General features: G+C 47.8%; 1 protein-coding gene across 1 annotated transcript in view; it reads right to left on the bottom strand.

Annotated features, from left to right (window-relative positions):
* Nucleotides 1–20634, bottom strand: part of LOC105477759 (FYVE, RhoGEF and PH domain-containing protein 5) — a 124680-nt gene that overhangs the window by 39219 nt on the left and 64827 nt on the right. Inside the window, exons 4-5 of the mRNA XM_011734481.3 lie at nt 16499–16557; nt 16357–16387 (exon numbers count right to left, since the gene is read on the bottom strand). Coding sequence (XP_011732783.2) covers nt 16357–16387; nt 16499–16557 — 90 coding nt within the window. The remainder of the gene's footprint in view (nt 1–16356; nt 16388–16498; nt 16558–20634) is intronic.

The raw sequence follows: 20634 nt of genomic DNA, 5'->3' as shown, positions 1-20634 counted from the left end.
TGATTCGTAGGTATTTTATATCCTTTGTAGCTACGATAAATGGGATTGCTTTCTTGATTTCTTTTTCAGATTGTTCACTTTGGGTATATGGAAATGCTACTGATTTTTTGTATGCTGACTTTGTATTCTGCAACTTTGCTGAATTTATTTATCAGTTCTATTAGTTTCTTGGCGGAGTCTTTACTTTTCTCTGAGTATAAGATCTTGTCAGCTTTCATATCAGCACTTTAATATCAGCACTTAGGGCCAAGGCTGGGGGATCACTTGCACCTAGGAGTTTGAGATCAGCCTGGGCAGTATGGCAAAACCCCATCTCTACAAAAAATACAAAAATTTGCTGGATGGGGTGGCAGGTGCCTGTGGTCCCAGCTTCTTGGAAGGTTGGGAGGATCTCCTGAGCTCAGGAGGTCAAGCCTACAGTAAACTCTGATTGGACCACTGCACTCCAGCCTGGGTGACAGAGAAATAGCCTGTCTCAAAAAACAAAACAAAACAAAAACCCCGAAACCAGATCTTGTTGTCTGTGAACCCAGATACAAATCCACACAATCACAGTCAACTCATCTTTGACAAGGGTGCCAAGAACAGACACTGGGGAAAGGACAGTCTCTTCCATAAATGGTGCTGGGAAAACTGAATAACTATATGCAGAAGAATGAAACTAGACCTCTATCTATCACTATACACAAAAGCCAAATCAAAATGGATTAAAGACTTAAATCTAAGACCTCCAACTATGAAGCAACTAGAAGAAAACATTGGGGAAATATCCTAGAACATTGGACTAGGTGAAGATTTTCTGCACAAGACCTCAAAAGCACAGGCAACCAAAGCAAAAATAGACAAATGGGATTACATCACTCTAAAAAGTTTCTGCACAGCAAAGGAAACAATCAACAAAGTAAAGGGACAACCCACAGAATGAGAGAAAATACGTACAACCTATTCATCTGACAAAGGATTAACAACCAAAATATAGAAGGAGCTCACACAATTCAAATAGCAAAAAAGCCCAAAAAATCCAATTTAAAAATAGGCAAAAGATCTAAACAGACATTTCTCTAAAAAAGACATACAAATGGTCAATAGGTAGATGAAAAAAGGCTCGACATCACAATCATCAGAGAAATGCAAACCAAAACTACAACAAGGAATCACCTCACCCCTGTTAAAATGGCTTTTATCAAAAAGACAGGCAGTAACAGATGTTGGCAAGCACGCAGAGAAAGGGGAACCCTTGTTAGCGAGAATGTGAAATAGTACAGCCACTATGGAGAACTGTATGAAGGTCCCTAAAACACTAAAAATAGTACTAGAAGGATCACTTGAGGCCAGAAGTTCAAGACCAGCGTGGGCAACATAGCAAGATCCCATCTCTTAAAAAAAAAAAAAATCAGCTGAACCTGTGTCTGGGGTCTCAGCTACTTAGGAAGCTGAGGCAGGAGGATTGCTTGAGCCCAGGAGGTCAATCCTGCAGTGAGCCAAGATTATGTCACTGTACTCTAGCCTGGGTGACAGAGTGAGGCCCTGTCTCAAAAAAAGATTAAAAAAAAAAAGAACTACCAATGTTCCAGCAATTTCACTACTAAGTAGATATTTAAAAGAAAGAAAACCAAATATATCAAAAAGATAGCTGCACCCACTTGTTTTTCGCAGCACTATTCACAATAACTGAAGTATGGATTCAACCTAAGTACACCTCAACAGATGAATGGATAAAGAAAATGTGGCATATATACACAATGGAATAGAATTCAGCCATGAAAAAGGATGAAATCCTGTCATTTGCAGCAACACGAATGGAACTGGAGGTCATTATGTAAGTGAAATAAACCAAGCAAAGAAAGACAGATATCGCATGTTCTCACTCACATGTGGTAGCTAAAAAAGTGGATCTCATGAAGATAGAAAGTAGGCTGGTGGTTACTAAGGTGGGAAGAGGGTGGCAATGAAGACAGGATGATTAATGGGTAAAGATATACATTCTGATAAAAGAAATAAGGCCGGACACGGTGGTTCACACCTGTAATCCCAGCACTTTGGGAGGCAGAGGCACGTAGATTACCTGAGGTCAGGAGTTCGAGACCAACCAGGCCAACATGGTGAAACCCTGTCTCTACTAAAAATACAAAATTAGCCAGGCGTGATGGCCGGTGCCTGTAATCCCAGCTACTCAAGAGGCTGAGGCAGGAGAATCGCTTGAACCTGGGAGGCAGAGGTTGCAGTGAGCTGAGATTGTACCACCACTGCACTCTAGCCTGGGCGAAAGAGCAAGACTCTGTCTCAAAAAAAAAAAAAAAAAAAAAAAAAAACAGAAGAAGAAGAAGAAGAAGAAGAAAAGAAAGAAAAAGAAATAAGACCCAGTATTAGATAAATCAGTATGGTGACTATAGTTACAATAACGGATTGTACATTTTGAAATAGCTAGAAGAGGCCAGGCATGGTGGCTCACACCTATGATCCCAGCACTTTGGGAAGCCAAGGTGGGAGGACTACTTGAAGACAGGAGTTCAAGACTAGCCTGGGCAATATAGTGAGACTCCATCTTTACCAAAAATTTAAAAGGTTAGCTGGCCTTGTTGGCGCATCACTGTAGTTCCAGGTATTTGCTGAAGCAGGAAGATGGCTTGAGCCCAGGAGTTCCAGGTTGCAGTGAGCTATGGTTGTGTCACTACACTCTAACCTGGGTGGCAGAGTGAGACTCTGCCTCTAAAAAATATACAAATAAATAAATAAATAAGTAAAATAACTAGAAGAGAACAATCTGATTGCTTCCAGCATAAAGACAAATATTTAAGGTGATGCATATTCTGAGTACACTGATTTGCTCTTTGCAAATTATATAAACATATTAAATGATCACATACCCTGAAACTATGTACATCTATTATGCATTTTTAAATAAATTACATAAAAATTTATAAAGAATATAAGGTTTCTTTCTCATAAGAAAAATATCTTATCTTCAAATACATTTGCTCTTTCATGAGGCCTAGCTCTAGTTTTAAATACATGGCTGGGGTGGGGGTGGGAATCCTGAAACCACCTTGAGCTGTGGAGCAATGCATATTGGGAAAATCCCAGGGTCAGAGATCATGCACTCTTGCCCAAATGGAGAAGTTCAAATCACCTTCCACACTCAGCAAAGATGATTCCTCTGCCTTGTTGGATTGTCTCCCCGATGGGAGCTCACTATGGGGCAGGACATCTCACTCCACTGCTAGACAGTTTCATTTCTTTTCTTTTCTCCTTTCTTTTCTTTTCCTTTTATTTTCTTTCTTTCTTTCTTTCTTTTTTTAATGGACTTTCACTCTTGTTGCCCAGTCTGGAGTGCACTGGCACGATCTCGGCTCACTGCAACCTGCACCTCCCGGGTCCAAGTGATTCTCTTGCCTCAGCCTTCTGAATACCTGAGATGACAGGTGCCTGCTGTCACGCCAGGCTAAATTTTTGTATTTTTAGTAGAGACAGGGATTCACCATGTTGGCCAGGCTGGTCTCAAACTCCTGACCTCAGGTGATCTGCCCGCCTTGGCCTCCCAAAGTGTTGGGATTACAGGCATGAGCCACCGCACCTGGCCTGCTGGACAGTTTCTACTGCTGGAAAGGTCTTCTTTAGGCCAGATGCAGTGGTTCACATCTGTCATCCCAGCACCTTCAAAGGCCGAGGAGGATCGCTTGAGCCTAAGAGTTGGATGGAGACCAGCCTGGGCAACATGACAAGACTCTGCAAAAAATTTAAAAATTCTCCAGGCATGGTGGTGCATGCCTATGGTTCCAGCTACCTGGGATGCTGAGGTGGGAGCGTCACTTGAATCTGGGAGGTTGAGATTGCAGTGAGTTGTGATGGTGCCACTGCACTCCAGCCTGGGTGATGGAGCTAGACCCTGTCTCAAAAAAATAAAATAAAGGTCTTTTGGATATAAGGATCTAAAAGTGGGAAGTGCCTGAGAGAGAGGATGGACAGCCCTTCCTCCAGGAAGCCTTTCTGGCCTTCTCTCCCCAAGTGAAGGCCAGAGGCTTTTCTACCTCTCCCTGCAGGGGAACAGTGAGGAGTAGAAAAAAGGACAGGGAGGTGGCATAGGATAGAGAGGGAAACAGGGAGAGAGAGAGAGAGAAAGAAAAATAAGGAAGCAGAGCCAGTGAACAGGCATGACAGAGAGGGAGGGAAAAAGAGAGAGAGAGAGAAAGAGAGAGAGAGAAGGGGAGAATGGGAGGAAGAGAAGGAAGGAAGGAGGGAGGGGGCAGGAAGGGAGAAGGAAGGAGGGCTCCATGGTGAGATGTAGAGACTGAGAGACCCCCTCGCACTGTGCCTCCAACATCTGCCCAGAGGCGTGTGCTTGCGCCATCAGACAAGGAGAGCAGATGTGGGGTTTAAAAAGGTCTGTCCTTCCTGAACACCTCATCCTGTCCTGTGCTGACCTCCTGCTGATGGCCTGCTCTGTCCAGAACTATGGGGAGGGCACAGAGAGGGCGGCCCTCCCTGACTCGCAGTCCCAAGGAGCAAGGATGAGCTGGTTCCTGCCCCAGTCCAGCACAATTCAAGGTCTTGGGAAACTTCTAGCCCCAACATGAAGGTCAGAAACCCTCACGGGGCTGAGTCTTGAACTAACAAATGGACTCTCTGTGATGAAGGTATGTGTGTTCCTATGAAGAGGCCACATGGCTAACCTGTAAAGAGAAACTGAATGTCCTCATATAGGAGCTATCAGAGCCTTTCCTGAAAGCATGTTTTAGAGGGCACAAGAGGCGAGGGTTGTGAGTAGGGCAGCAGGTGCAGAGGGCAGCTGAATGGAGGTGGTGGGTAATTCTGACTTCTGCCACAGCTGGCTCTGGGGTACTGGGGTCATTCTGAGCCTGGGGTGGAGGTTTCACTGCTGACCTGGGGCAGGAGGACTCCCAACTCTTTCCCTGTGAGTCTTCATATTTAGGACCCAACCTCCAGCCCTGCAGGCTCTTCTCAGTCCTGGCATCCCAGGAAAGGAAAGAAAAACAGCCCTGTATCCTGATGAGGGCAATGACCCCTCTTGTGTGGGCATTGTCTGACAGGGCTTTCAACCCACTCTTATTTGTTCTGGGCTGGGTTCAAGCCCAGATACTCCACAGGGTATTGGACGACTAGGCAAGCTGTCACCTGTCTGAGCCTCGGTTTCCTCACCTGTAAAATGGGGATAACAGTACCACAAAGTATAGCAGGAGGCTGCAGAGAGGCTCTTCCTGATGACTACAACTGCTTTGTCAGTTGTACAGTGCGGAGAAAGAAAAGGAAGAACAGGCAAAGACAAGACCAGCTGTATTTGCATCACTCTCCAGGGAGCTTAAATATTAATTGCTCTCCAAGCTGGTTTCTCATCTGTAATTAATTCTCACTGAATCGACTCAGTCCCAATGGGCAGGATGGCCATCACCAACATGACTTATTTCAAAAACTAGAGCATAATCAGAATTGCCACAAACATCCGTTCTTAAAACTCATGCACCAGCTGGAAGTGCTAAGTGCCAGCCTCACCATCCATCACTCCCTGAAAGGGTTCTGCTGTCTCATCAACTCATCAACTCGGGCCCATAATCACACCTGGGGGTCCTGGCAGCCATCTGAGTGGGAGGAAGGGTGGAGAAGCCACCCAGTCCTCATTCCTTTATTCATTCAGCAAGTATTTGGAGTACCTGCTTTGTCAATTGTACAGGGCTTTGCAAGCCCTGAGGAGACAGTGGGAGCATGGAGAGATGCACTTCTGCTCTCAGAGAGTTTGCAACCTGGGTAATTGTTCCAAAGCCATGAGTAAAAAGACTATTTCAATACAGGGGTCTAAGTGTTGTGATGGGGAAAAGCAAAGGATCCAGCAAACCAGAGAAGGGAGACCTGGCTTGGCCATAGGAAAGCCTTCCAAGGAGGCAGTGACTATGCTGAGACGAGAGGCGAGCATCCCAGGCAGAAGGGATGGCAGGTGCAAAGGCCCTGAGGCAGATGAGGAGCTGAGGGGTGGAGCATGGTTTGGGCAGAGTGTGTAGCCGTGTGTGCAATGATCGCATAATGCTGAGAATATACTGAAAACCATGAAATTATACACTTCAGAGAGCTGAAATGCACAGTATGAGACTTGTATCTCAATAAAGCTGTTTAAAAAAACTGGGTAAGAAAGTCACAGATTGAGAGAATGTGCACAATCCCCAGATCTGAAGGTAGACTTGTGTCCAGAATACTTAAAGAGCTCCTAAGAGCAATACAAAAAAGATATCTCAATTTTTTTAAAAAAGCAAAAGAAACATTCAAAAGCCTTCCCAAATGGCTAATAAACAGAATGAAGGATTCAATTTCATTAATCAACAGGGAAATGCAAATTAAGCCACAGGGAGACACCACTACACAATCGCCAGAATGGCCACGAGTACAGAGGCCAACGATACCAACATGTTGGCAAGAGCATGGAATAAACGCTGGTCTCATACACTGGGGGGGAATATACATTGTTTTAACCTCTTTGTTAACCTATCTGGCAGTTTCTAGTAAAGCTATGTTGATGCTTACCCTGTGACCCTGCAATTCCTCTCCTGGGTAAATACCAAGGAGAAATGACATCAGGTGTTTATGGTGATGTTCACAGCAGCTTTCTAATAGCCCAGACTGAAGCCACCCACATGCTCATGCACAGGAGCACAAACAACCCAACTGTGGGCTGTCCCTACCCAAGAACACTGACACCGTCAACAGCTGGCTCAGTCTCACAGACTGTTGAGCTGAAGCAGCTAGACACGTAACAGTACATAATTTATTATTCCATTCCATTCAAGAACAAGCTAAACCAATCTCATGTGACAGCAAAACAGGGGTAACCTTTGGGAGGATATTACAGGAATCTTCTGGGATGATGGAAATGTTCTATCCGGGTGGGAGTTACAAGTGTACAAACACACGCCCCTAGGGGAGGGAAGACAAGCAAGGGCTCCCCATTTTTTTCACCTCTCCTCCAAACTCTTCATGGCGCCTCCTGCCCTCAGCACCAAGTTAAAACTCCTTGGCCTGGTGACCATGTTCCTGCAGGAGCTGGTGTAGCCACCTCTGCAGCTTACGGCTCACTTCTGTGTAACAGTCGTTCTCTAATTTGAGTGTGCATCCAAATTACCAGCCAGGCTTAGGAAAACACAGATTGCTGCCCACCCTCCACTCCGCCTGAGTTTCCATTCAGCAGGTCTGGGCTGGGGCTGGATCACTTTCATTTCTCCCAATTTCCCCGGTGATGCTGTCACTGCTGGTCTGAAGACTATGCTTTGAGAACTACTGCTTTCTATGAATCCTCTTCTCCAGCCTCTGTGTCTTTGTTCTGCGCTTCCATCATCCAATATACATCCTGCTGATCTTTCAAAGGTACTTTAGAGACCACCTCCTTCACGAGGCCCTCTTGGGTTACTTCAGCAGTCAGTCTAAGGGCCTCTCGAGTGTCCTACTCCAGAAATTTGGGGTCAGAGCCTGAAGGGAGCTACTCTAATCTCAGAAATGTCTTTGAAGTCTATTATTTTCACTTAAAAAATACATATTTTACATTAGTCTCTGAAATATATCCGTATCTAATTTGTTTAAAATTACGTAGCTGGGCCGGGCGCGGTGGCTCAAGCCTGTAATCCCAGCACTTTGGGAGGCCGAGACGGGCGGATCAAGAGGTCAGGAGATCGAGACCATCCTGGCTAACACGGTGAAACCCCGTCTCTACTAAAAAAAAATACAAAAAACTAGCCGGGCGAGGTAGCGGGCGCCTGGAGTCCCAGCTACTCGGGAGGCTGAGGCAGGAGAATGGCGTGAACCCAGGAGGCGGAGCTTGCAGTGAGCTGAGATCCGGCCACTGCACTCCAGCCTGGGCGACAGAGCGAGACTCCGTCTCAAAAAAAAAAAAAAAAAAAAAAAAAAAATTACGTATCTGGAGCAAAATGGAGGTTCTTAGAAAATACACCATGTTGGCCGGGCGCGGTGGCTCAAGCCTGTAATCCCAGCACTTTGGGAGGCCGAGACGGGCGGATCATGTGGTCAGAAGATCGAGACCATCCTGGCGAACACGGTGAAACCCCGTCTCTACTAAAAAATACAAAAAACTAGCTGGGCGAGGTGGCGGGCGCCTGTAGTCCCAGCTACTCAGGAGGCTGAGGCAGGAGAATGGCGTAACCCCAGGAGGCAGAGCTTGCAGTGAGCTGAGATCCGGCCACTGCACTCCAGCCTGGGTGACAGAGCGAGACTCCGTCTCAAAAAAAAAAAAAAAAAAGAAAATACACCATGTTTAGCCAGAGGCCTTTAGCCCTCGTGGGCACCTACTGCACAGCTGGGGCTGGGTTACACGTATGCCAGTCTGAAAAAGCAACAGCTTTTACAAAATAGTGCGTTGGCAGACTATTCACGTATCCTACATGTTTCCGTTACTCCCCTCTAACAAAGAGAGAGCAGTGTGCCTCACTCGTTTTCGCCTTCAGATTTGCTCGGCTTTGTTCACAACTGTGCTTAATGTCTGACATGTCAATGATTAGGCTGTTACAGATCAATTAAGTAAAAATTGCTGAAGGTGGAACCTGAGCATCTGTGTTTGCTTGTTTGTTTGTTTGTTTGTGAAAGGATCTCACTCTGCCACCCAGGCTGGAGTGTAGTGGTACGCTCATAGCTCACTGAAGCCTCAAACTCCTAAGCTCAAGTGATCCTCCCATCTCAGCCTCCCAAGCAGCAGGGATTACAGGCATGTGCCACCATGTCTGGCTAATTAAATTTTATTTATTTATTTATTTATTTATTTATTTATTTTTTTGTAGTGATGGGGTCTCACTATGTTTCCCAGGCTGGTCTCAAACTCCTGGCCTTAAACAATCTTCCCACCTTGGTCTCCCAAAGTATTGGGACTTCAGGTGTGAGCCCCCATACCGGGCCTAAATGTGCCATTCTTAACAGGCCTCTGGGCCTTTACAAACGTTGATCCCGTTGCCAGGCACAGCCTTCTTCACTGCACTCCCCCCTGGCTTTTCAACACGTTTTCCTCTGGGCATCCCTCTCCAACTCCAAGAAGACTGGGATGGATGCCTCCTCCAAGCCCCCAAAACCTCGGTATACCACCCACCATGGTGTTACTATTGTTCTTTTTCATGCCAGTCTCTCTCTCTAGACCATCAGTGCCTTGAGGGCAGAGACCCTGCCGTCACTCACTCCCTGATACGTCACCCAGACCAGGTGCTCAGAAAGTTAATTTTCTTATTTTAATTTGTTTGTTTGTTTGTTTGTTTTGTAGGGACAGGGTCTTGCTATGTTGTTCAGCCTGGAGTGCAGTGGCTGTTCACAGGTACGATCAGGGTCCACTGCATCCTGGGCTCAAGCGATTCTCCTGCCTCAGCCTCCCAAGTAGCTAAGACTACAGGCATCCACCCCCATGTATGGCAGGAAGTATTATTGGACTGAAGAAAGGATAGGACTGCTGGGAGGAGAACTTGCTCCACCATCACTCATTCATTGGCTACATACTGAGCATCAGTTGTGTACCAGGCTTCACAAGCCACTGGGAACAAGGGTACGGTCCAGCTCTTTGCCCTTAAGGAGCTCAGAGTTTAGTGATGAAGGCAGAGAGCAAACAAGCACCTAAAATTAGCCCCAAAACACAATCAGCAAAACCTGACAACTGACGGAGAGACATACAACCCAATAACCATAGCTGAGAGGTCAATAAGCCTCTCTCAACAATGGACAGAAAGTGAGGATGCAGAAGACTCAAAAGGATCCATCAGCTCGCCCCACACAGCATTCACAGAACACCCCACCCAACACGAGCAGAGGGCCCATCCTTCTCAAATACACGTGGAACACTCCCCAGGTATGCTAGGGCGTATGCTGGGCCAGAAAATACATTTAAGTAAATTTAAAAGGACTGAAACCATACAAAATATGTTTTCCAACCACAACGGGATTAGCAGAAGGATAAATTAGAAATCAGCAGCAGAAGATGTGGGAAACACACAAATACTTGGAAGTTACATGACACAGTTTTAAACAATCCATGGGTCAAAGAAGAAATCACCAAGGGGATTATTAATGGAAAGTATTGTGAGCTGCATGAAAATGAAAACACAACATAACCAGTAACAAATATATAAATTAGGTACTTTCGAACAGTGAAAGGTGGTGTGAAGAAAATGAGGTGTGAGATGGAGTGCAGAGGAGAGAAGTACACCCACAGCACGTCACCCTCCCCATGTCCACACCCTTGCCACAGCCTCATTGGAGGGGAGAGCACATCCCTGCCCATTATGCCTTTGGGCCTGGCCATGGCACCTGCTGCTGTCAATGGGGTGTGTGTGGAAAGGATGATGTGCCAGTTGTGAACTTGATTCTAAGATGCCCTCTGCTGTGTCTCCTGCCATCACCATGGGAAGAGCTTCCCGGGGCACATGCTGCCCCTTCAGCCTAGGCCCCAGGATGAACACACAAGAAGCAGAGCCACCAAGATGAATCCAGCTTTCACTCAGCTTCCTCTGCACCTAGGACTACCCAAGGACATGAAAGGAGAAGCTTGACAAGTGAAGTTTTCAAGGGGACTAACCCAGCTGGGAGGCATGACCTGTTGCTTTTCTACCTTTCTCCTTCTTCCTGACTGGGATATAGATGTAATGGTTAGAACTGCAGCAGCCATTCTGTGTTCATGAGAAACCTTGGAAATGGATGCTGCAGATGGAACTTTAGTCCTGAGACTGTGTGGAGTTGCCAAATTTGACCTGGATCTCCTGCTTCTGGATTTATTTCACATGAAAGAAGAATCCCTAAATTACTTAAGCCATCGTAATTGGGTTTTTGTTACTAGCAGTCAAACACAGTTCCTAACCAACACAGAATGTTTAGGAAAAACTTCTGTAGTAGACTGTCTTTTCCAACAACACCCACAACAATATCTCCTATCTCAATGGTCTTTATACAATATGAGCTCGATATTCCTCCCATTGAAGAGCAGAGACTATGTCCCCTCCCGTTGAACCTGGGTAGACCTTTGTGACTGTCTTAACTCATAGGGTATGGTGGAAGTGGTGCTACAGGACGTCCAAGGCCAGATCATAAAAATGCCATGAACTTCTACTTGCTCTCTCAGGACACTTACTCTTAGGACCCAGCCACCATGCTGTGCAGAAGCCCAAACTCATGTAGGCAGAGACCACATGGAGTGGCCACAGACAAGTGTTCTGGCCAACCTCCCAGCTTAAGTCTCGGACAACAGCCAGTCTCAACCACCTGATGTGTGAGTGAAGATGTAGGGAACTGAAGGCCCGTGGGACGTGAGCAACTCGGCATTCCACTGGAGGCTATATGATCAAACAGCAAACTGTTTATCATGAACGCAGAATGTGGGCAAACTCACAACTGCGCCTGCCGACAGAAGGTTTGCTGGAGGCATTCACTCCCTGGCGCTTCTCCTTTCATATCCTTGGGTAGTCCTAGGTGCAGAGGAAGCTGAGTGAAAGCTGGATTCATCTTGGTGGCTCTGCTTCTTGTGTGTTCATCCTGGGGCCTAGGCTGAAGGGGCCGCATGTGCCCCGGGAAGCTCTTCCCATGGTGATGGCAGGAGACACAGCAGAGGGCATCTTAGAATCAAGTTCACAACTGGCACATCATCCTTTCCACACACACCCCATTGACAGCAGCAAGTGTCATGGCCAGGCCCAAAGGCATAATGGGCAGGAATGTGCTCTCCCCTCCAATGAGGCTGTGGCAAGGGTGTGGACACGGGGAGGGTGACACTGCGATATCTAGAGAAAGCAGTCTTGCAAGCCTACTCTGGACTGAGCAGCTGACCCCTTCTTCCACCCCACTTCTCACTATCTCTTTTGCCTAATAAATACAGAGGACTGTGTAAAGCTCAGGGCCCCTCTCCACTAGAGGCAAGGTGCCCCCTGACCCGTTCTTCCAAATATACTCTTTTGTCTACTGTGTAACCCGCACAGACCTAGGGAGACTGAATAAAGGGGGTGAATGCGGGAATGAAAGACAAGAGACAAAAGAGTGTATTTGGAAGAAGGGGTCACCTTGCCTCTAGTGGACAAGAGCCCTGAGCTTTACACAGCACTCTGTATTTACTAGGCAAAAGAGATCGTGAGAAGTGGGGAGGAAGAAGGGGTCAGCTGCTCGGTCCAGAGTAAGCTTGCAAGACTGCTTTCTCTAGATGTCGCAGTGGAAAACATCAGCGCCAGGGAGTGATTGCCTCCAGCAAACCTTCTGTCGGCAGGCGCAGTCGTGAGCTTGCCCACATTCTGCGTTCATGATAAACAGTTTGCTGTTTGATCATATAGCCTCCAGTGGAATGCTGAGTTGGTCACGTCCCACAGGCCTTTGGCTTCCTACATGAAGACACCTCCAGGTGATCCCAGCTCCTAGCCATCAGGTCACCCCCAGTCTTTGAATCTTCCAGTTGAGGCCCCAGACATCATGGAACAGAGACCAACTCCCACCACCATGCCCTGTCCAAATATCTAGTCCAGAGAATCTGTGAGCATAACAACATGGTTGTCTTACGCCACTAAGTTCTGGGGCACCACTAGTTTGCAGTGGTAACACTTGAGCTGAGACCTCAATGGGAAGATTGGGGTAGGCCACTCCAGTAGAGGAAAGAGCAAAACTGTAAGATGTGAACGCATTTGTGTTATTTGAAGAACAGTAACAAGGCCAGTGTGGCTGAAGGCAGTGATGAAGAAAACGGTAAAGGAGGTACTGCAGAGAGGTGGAGAGGGGCCAGGTCATGTGGGCCTCCTGTGTGAGGAAACTTCTCCTGGGGCAGGATGGTGACAACTTCCAGAGTTCTCTCCCAATCAGCAGACTGGCTTCTGAACAGGCCTTCTATGCCTTAGCCCAAAGGAGCGACCCTTGGTAAGAACTTTTGGTTTCTTCTAGGAGAGACTTGCTTTAGATGAAAAAACAGAGGACAGAAGGTGTCCAGGGGCCACACCTGTTCAAAATCTCTAGCTGTTCACCATATACAAGGAAAGGCACAAGCTCCTTGGCCCAGCATTTTTGGTACTTCTCGATCTGGTCCTAGCCTTATTTGGGGGACCCATTACTTGATCCCTGATTCTGCCTCCTACCTGCCTTTCCAACATTTTCTGTGTTCTAACCATGTGCGATGATGTGCTATTCTCCAAACATACCATGAGCCTGTGAGCAGTTGCTCATGCTGACTCCCTTGCTTTACGTGCCCTCTTCCACCACTACCCTGGCCTGGTGAGCTCCCTCAGAGTCCATCTCAATGGCACCTCTTCTGCAAACCTTCCTGCATATCTCAAAGTGAATATGTCTTTCCCTCCCTCATGCCCCTGCAGATTCTGCACAAAACTACAGTTCTGCAAATTATACTTACACAGAGTAATGTAAATTGTCTGTTCACATATTGATTTCTCCTCCCCACCTCCACCCTCTCTCCCTGCAAAACGAAAACTACTCAAGGGCTAGTTCTGAGCCTTATTCAGCTTTGGGACTCCAAGGCCTATTTCAGTGTCTACAGTAAACATCCTGTGATGTTTCCAGAATGAATGGGCAATTCAGATGGATAGATGAATGGATGGATTGCTGGTTGGATGGGCAGATGAGGAATAGATGGATGGTTGGATGGGTGGGTAGACATTTGAGCAGTAGATTAATTGGGAGTGAATGAGTGTATGGTTGTGTCACTTGATGCATGAATAGATGAAAGGACAGATGAGTGGGTGAAAGGCTGGCTGGCTAGGTGGATGGGTAGAGATTGACAGATGGGCAGGTAAGGAATGTTCTTATGACTGGGTTCCTGGAAGGATGGAAGGCAGCTGTTAAACCAGAAGTCAGTAAGCTTTTTCTGTAAGGGGCCAGATGATAAATATTTTAAGCTTTGTGACCCACATATGGTTTCAGTCGCATATCCTCCTTTGTCTTTTTTCACAAATGTTTTAAAATGTAAACTCCATTCCTACAGAGCCCATAGGCTACACAAACCCAGGACCGTGGCCATCAGGATGACTGGAATTCATGGCAGCCACTGAGTTAGCTATAGCTACCATGTAACAAGCAACAGAGCTGCACCCCAAACACAGAAGGCCACCCCCACCCCCAACAACAATAGCACAATGTAGCCAGGACCTTTCCTGCTGGGGAGATTTGGGAGGCACCGTCAGCTCCTCCTTATCACTGGGGACAGCTTTGGTATCTCAACAGCATCAATCTCTAAGACAAAATTCTGAAGAACTTGCCAAGCTTAACAACCAGGGATAGATTCAAAGCTGAGGAGTGGTGGAGAGTGCCCGAAAGTCTATGGGTCTCCTTCAAGACTCATGTCCCTAGCTAGGACCTGGAGTCACACTGGGAGATGCCTGCCCCCTTTATCCTCGTAAGCACTGATATAAGATACAGCTCCAGACCACAACTTCCTGCAACCAGCTTCTGAGTGGTGACTGTTATTTTATTTATTTATTTATTTTGAGACAGAGTCTCGCTCTGTCACCCAAGCTGGAGTGCAGTGACACGATCTCGGCTCACTGCAACCTCCGCCTCCTGGGTTCAAGTGATTCTCCTGTCTCAGCCTCCCAAGTAGCTGGGATTACAAGTGCCCACCACCATGCCCGGCTAATTTTTGTATTTTTAGTGGAGATGGGGTTTCACCATGTTGGCCAGGCTGGTCTGGAACTCCTGATCTCAGGTGATCTGCCCACCTCGGCCTCACAGAGTGCTGCGATTACAGGCATGAGCTGATGACTTTTATGGCTCTCCCTTCACCCCATCCTTAGGATATTATTATGGATTACCAGGGGCTTCAATGTCTTTCCAACTGGCAGGAAGCAGAGCAAACACAGATGCAAGTTTCCTAATTAAAACCCTCTTAAAAAGTCATAAAAAAAAATGCCCAGCCCCTCTGTCATGCTGCCAGCCCAGAAACAAGGGAGAAAGAAGAAAAAAAAAATGGGAAACTGATCCTTCCAGCCTTCACCAAATAGATCTTTTAGGTGTAAAAGCTGAATGGGGGCTGCTACATTTCACACCTGAGGGCTTTGGGGTTCAAGAGTGCACACAAGGCTTTCATCCTGAGGGGACAAAAATGAGGAGCCAAGAGCACCAGCCCAGAGTAATGCTCTATCTGCCCTCCTGGGTTCCCGGCTGCTATCAGCTCACGTGGGGATGTGATGCCAGGGTGACACTGTTGATAGGGACCTCAGTTGGGTTCAAGAGGCCTGGCTTGGTGTTGAGTGCTCTGGTACACCCAGAGATGGTCCCTGCCCCATGGAGCTCCCAAGGCAGCCAGGAACACCCAGTGAATGTGAGGGCAGTGGCCTGGGAGCCAGGAGCCCCGGCACTTGTCCTGGATCCACCACTGTGTGACGCGGGCCATGTCACCTCCTCTGGGCTTCCACATCACCACCTACAAAATGTCCAGGTGCACATCCCCAGCTCTGACATTCTTGGAGATGGTGAATGATTCAAAGCACCACAGAACCCAATGCTCAACCATGGCAAGAGTGCAAATGGCCCAGAGAGCTCAAAGGAGCGGGGAGCCTGAGTCTGCCATGGTCCCCCACTTCCCAAGTCTTTGCTGTGCCCTCTTCTCACCCTTTCCTATGGCCTAGCCCCGAACATCACCTCCTCAGGGAAGCCTGCCCAAGGTTGTCGGTCACCCCCCTCATCCGTCCCCTTTGCTGGCCAGAAAGCTCCTGGGGAAGGGCCCTGTCTGATCTGTCTTCCCATTCTCCAGTTCTTGTCATGCAGCGAGAGTTCAAAACAATGTCTGCTGAACTGAATTGAGGTGACTGCAAAGGGATACTCTGTGAGCTGTCCTGTGAGTTATGAAGGGGAGCATTGCCTGATGTTCAGGCTGTCCCCAAGTCTGGCCTCCTTTCCTCTGAAAGCCCAAAGGAGTACCCTCACCACCAGCTTAGGCACTACCACCCCGATGCTAAGGAGACTGAGGAAGACTCTTGATACCCTCAGCTGCTCTGTCACCAGGCAGACACCTTTTCCATACGAACCTAAACATCACACGCATACAGGTACACAAACTCACATACACAAACTCACACAGAGCAATGCCCAGAAACACCTCACTATCCTCTTCCTGCCTTTCTCAGCAAGAGGGCTAAGGAAACCTCAAACATCCTGCCCAAAACCTCAGCCCATGCCCCCACGCACCCCATCCCTGAGCAAGGAGACGTATCCGCTGTCTGCCCGCAGAAGCACATTAATCAGGAGACGGACTTCCCTGAAAAGCCTTGGTGAGTGCCTGCCTGCTGCCAGGCCTCTGTTAATGGAAATCACCTCTGTCTCCACATTGCTTTCCTGCCTCTTATATCACAGACTTCTAAAAGGGCAATTAGTTTTGGACAATTAAAATGATTAACTCACCAGATGTAAGTGCTGGAGCATCTCCACGTATCTGCAGAGGGAAAGAGGGTTGAGGCTGCATTAATCCCCATCCTGTGTAAGCCCAGGAGGGTGACGTTTTGTTTACAAGCTCAAGGCCACAGGCAGCTCCTTGGGGACTCACGCTTTCTCTGAAGATAGCAGTTCCTGTGCGATGACAAGGGCTCTGGACTGTCCTTCCACCTGTGGGAGGAAAGAGAGCAATCAGGTGGGACAGGCATCAGTGGTTTCTAGGAGGCCACCATGCTGCTGGAGGCAAGTTCCAAGCATTTCTCAGACCATTTCCTGGTACGCATTACCTGTATGTTCTTCAACAACTTATTTAACCTCTCTGCACCTCAGTTTCCTCATCTGTAAATGTGGATTTTATTTTATTTTAAAAATGTATTTATTTTATTTGAGACAAGGTCTTGCTCTATCACCCAGGCTGGAGTGCAGTGGCATGATCTCAGTTCCCTGTAGACTCGAACTCTCAGGCTCAAGCGATCCTCCTGCCTCAGTCTCCTGAGTAGCTGGGACTATAGGTATGCACCTCACACCTGGCTAATTTTTAAAATTTTTTGTAGAGACAGGGTCTCACTACATTGACCAGTTCAAGGCTGGTATTGAACTCCTGGGCTCAAGCAATCCGCCCACCTTGGCCTCCCAAAGTGCTGAGATGATAGGCGTGAGCCACTGAGCCCAGCTATAAATGCAGATTTTAACAGAACCTAACTCTGAAGGTTGTTGAGCTAATGCCCAGCATGGCACCTGCCATTTAGTAAATGCTCAATGGCCATGATGATGGCATGACCTTTATATCCCACTTCATGACCCCACCAATCCTGAGCAACCTGTGGTTCCCCGTACTGAGGAATTCTGTCTTTTCTCTTGCTTTTGTACATGCTGTTCCCTCAGCGTCCTTTCCCCCTCCTCTACCTGGCTAACTCCTAGTCATCCTGTAAAACTTAGCCACGGCAGCACCTCATCCAAGAAGCCTCTCCTGATCCTCCCCACTCAATGGCCTGGGCTAGGTATCCTTTCTGAGCATCCCCCTCTCATGACACTTATCATTACTGTGAAACAATCACATCTCTCCAGGAGGGCAGGGACCAGAAACTTCTACCTCTGCATGACCAGTGCTTAGCGTATAGTAGTTCTCTTTGTTGGCTGAAAGAGTGAGTGAGTCAGTGAGTGCACATTCATTCCCCTTGGGAAGCACTAACTCTGCAGGCTGACCTCAGATGGTAAGCTGTTTAACCCATCTGAGCCCCAGTTTCCACAACTATATGATTTGGAAATAGACTGAGATTATGTCTATAAACAGGAAGGATGGGCAGGGCTGAGACAGATGCCTGGGCCTTCTGCCACAAGCAGGCTCCTGCTGGGTGGCCCCAAACCTGCCGGATATCAGACACAACTAGTGGCTGAGATCCAGAGATGCAAAGACACGCTGTGGCGGCCTGATGAAACTGACAAGGGAGGCTGTGAATGTGCAGGCATGGCTGGCTGTGGGTGGCCCATGGCAGAGCAGAGGGCACTCAGCTGGGAACACCTGCCTCCTGGTACAATTCTGCACAAGTCACTTTCAAGGTCAAGCCTCCGTTCCCCATATGTGGACAAACTAACTTCTAAATTCCCTTCTGTGCTGAACCTTGCGTGTTACTAAACTTGAGGAGCCACTCGTCAAGTGAGTGATCCACTCTAGCGATGAGAAAATCACTGCTGAGAAAGTCACTGCATAGTGTTGTGGTTAAAAGCATGGGTTCTGAGGCCGGGCACAGTGGCTCATGCCTGTAATCCCAGCACTTTGGGAGGCTGAGGCGGGTAGATCATGAGGTCAACAGTTTGAGACCAGCCTGTCCAACATAGTGAAACCCCGTCTCTACTAAAAATACAAAAAGAATTAGCCAGGCATGGTGGCAGGCGCCTGTAATCCCAGCTACTCAGGAGGCTGAGGCAGGAGAATCGCTTGAACTCAGGAGGCAGAGGTTGCAGTGAGCTGAGACTGTGCCATTGCACTCCAGCCTGGGCAACTGAGTGAGACTCCATCTCCCAAAAAAAAAAAAAAAGAAAAAAAAAGGCACGGGCTTTGGAACTAGGAAGTTTCCTGCCTCTGACTCTTATTTGTTGAACAAGTCATTGAGCTCTCTGTGCCTCAATTTTCTTACCTGTGAAATGGCCACAGTAGGAGAATAGTATCCAGCACATATGCTTGTCATAAGGATCAGATGAGCATCTATATAGAGAATCTCTCACACTTGGAACTGTGCCGGGCACAAGGCAAGCACTATGAAATTATTGGCCATCATTATCCTTGTTGTTTTTGTCACTGAGGTGGTGCCAGAAACAAAACCAAGTAACCAGCGATAGAATAAGAAAAAAAAAATTAGAGTCAAGTAGGGGAAAGGCCTTAACTGCAAAATGAAGGCTGGGCCACTCCTCTGACAGTAGCGGCAGAGAGAGTGGAAAACAAATGGACTCTGGAATCAATCACATCCATTTCAAACCCAGCTCCAGCACTGTTTCACGGTATGACCTCTGGCGAGTCCCTATCTCTGAGCCTCAGTGTTTTCGCTGAGATCTGGTAGAGAATAACCAACCCGGTCTCACACACTGGCTTCTTGAGGACACGTTTCTGACTCAGGGCCTCTGCATGTGCTGTTCCCTCTTCTCGCAATGCTCTTCCCCAGATCTTCTCACTTGTACTTTCTGGTTCTTAAGGTCTCTGCTCAAAAGTCACAACCTCAACCCATGACTGCCTGACCTAAAGAACACCCCAAATCATTTTCCACCCTGGGGTTTCTCCATCTTGGACTGTTGACATTTTGAAGAATAGTTTTTGCTGTAGAAGCTGTTCTTATGTATTACAGGACAACTAACAGCATCCCTGGCTTCTACCCACTGGATAACAATAGGAGCCTTCACTCCCTCATCGCCCACTGTGACAACCAAAAATGTCTTTAGACACTGCCAAATGTCCTAGGGCTTGGGGTGCTGCAAAACGTCACCCCTGGTTAAGCACCCCTGCCCCATCTTTATCCTGCTGTGCTTTTCATCAAGCAGACACGCACCAGAGCAACCTGGGCTCGCCCCTCTGCACTCAGCCTTCCTCACTCCGGATCCTCAGAATGTGGCCACAATGGCACAAAGACAACTCTGCTGGAAGTCAAGATGCCTGGATCCTCCCCCAAACAAGGCCATGGGTGGCTGTGTGGCTGTTGGCGAGCCCCACTTGGATGCCTCCGTTTCCTCATCTGGCAAACAGGTGAGCGTTCCTACCCTGCCAGGATGAGATGACATGATGGATGGCAGCCGTCATACCATACCCAAACTTCTGGAGTTGCCATCATTACCATTGTTACAATCTCCAAGCTGTCGAGGACAGGCTTTTGGTAGGGTCCAGACACGGGGCCCTCTGCACGTCCCACCCAGCCCCTCCTGCCAGACGTGCAGATTCTGGGTGGGATGCACGGGGCAGTCCTGCTTCAGTGACTCTGGGATGATGGATGTGTCTTCGCCAGGCAGCCAACGGGGAGGCCTGGCAGGCTGTGTGCCCAAGGCACGCAGAAACTGCTTCTGGGCGTTGCCCAACTGGGCCATTTAATATAGATGTTTGTTTAACCAGGAAATGAACTCCGAGGCTGACGGCAGCGTCCAGGGACAGGCTTCTGGGAACAGGGCTCCTCCCAGGAGCGTGGGGGTTGGGGGTGCCAAGGCCCATGCTATTGCTATGGCATTTCTCAGGGTGAAGCTATGGGTGTTAACATCAGGCCACCTGCCCCTGCCTGAGGCTGTCCCCAGGCCCACCAGCCTCCTCCCTGGTCCCCAGCAAACCAGCTGGTTCAACACTTGGGTATTCTGGGACACTGGCAGGTTGGGAGGAGTAGTTCTTCCTCCAGGGAACCTCAGTGTTAGACAGTGGGTCACACAAAGAGTCAGGAATCCTGGTCCTCTGTCTCCATGCTTTAGTTTTTCCAACTGTAAAACTGAGTGCTCAGCCTCCTTCTAAGACATCAGTTCCCAAAATACAGTCTGAGAACCTCTGAGGGTCTGTAAGGTCCTCCCTTTTCCAACTACACATCTGTGTGAGCCTGGATATTATTCATTTAAGTCAACCAAAACAATTCCAACCCACTGGGTGGGCAAGTGGACAGGTGAATCCAGCTACCTTCTGTTCAGCCAGACATTAGTATTTGTAAAAATGTAAAAATGCCACTCTTCTCTCTGTTTTTTCTTGATTGTTTTAGAAACTAGGGTTGTTGGGTTTTTTTGTTTGTT

Source organism: Macaca nemestrina, chromosome 2 (assembly GCF_043159975.1).
Source record: "Macaca nemestrina isolate mMacNem1 chromosome 2, mMacNem.hap1, whole genome shotgun sequence".
NCBI classification, from domain to species: domain Eukaryota; kingdom Metazoa; phylum Chordata; class Mammalia; order Primates; family Cercopithecidae; genus Macaca; species Macaca nemestrina.
Note: the sequence above shows the minus strand (reverse complement) of the source record. Positions and strands in the feature narration are given on the sequence as shown.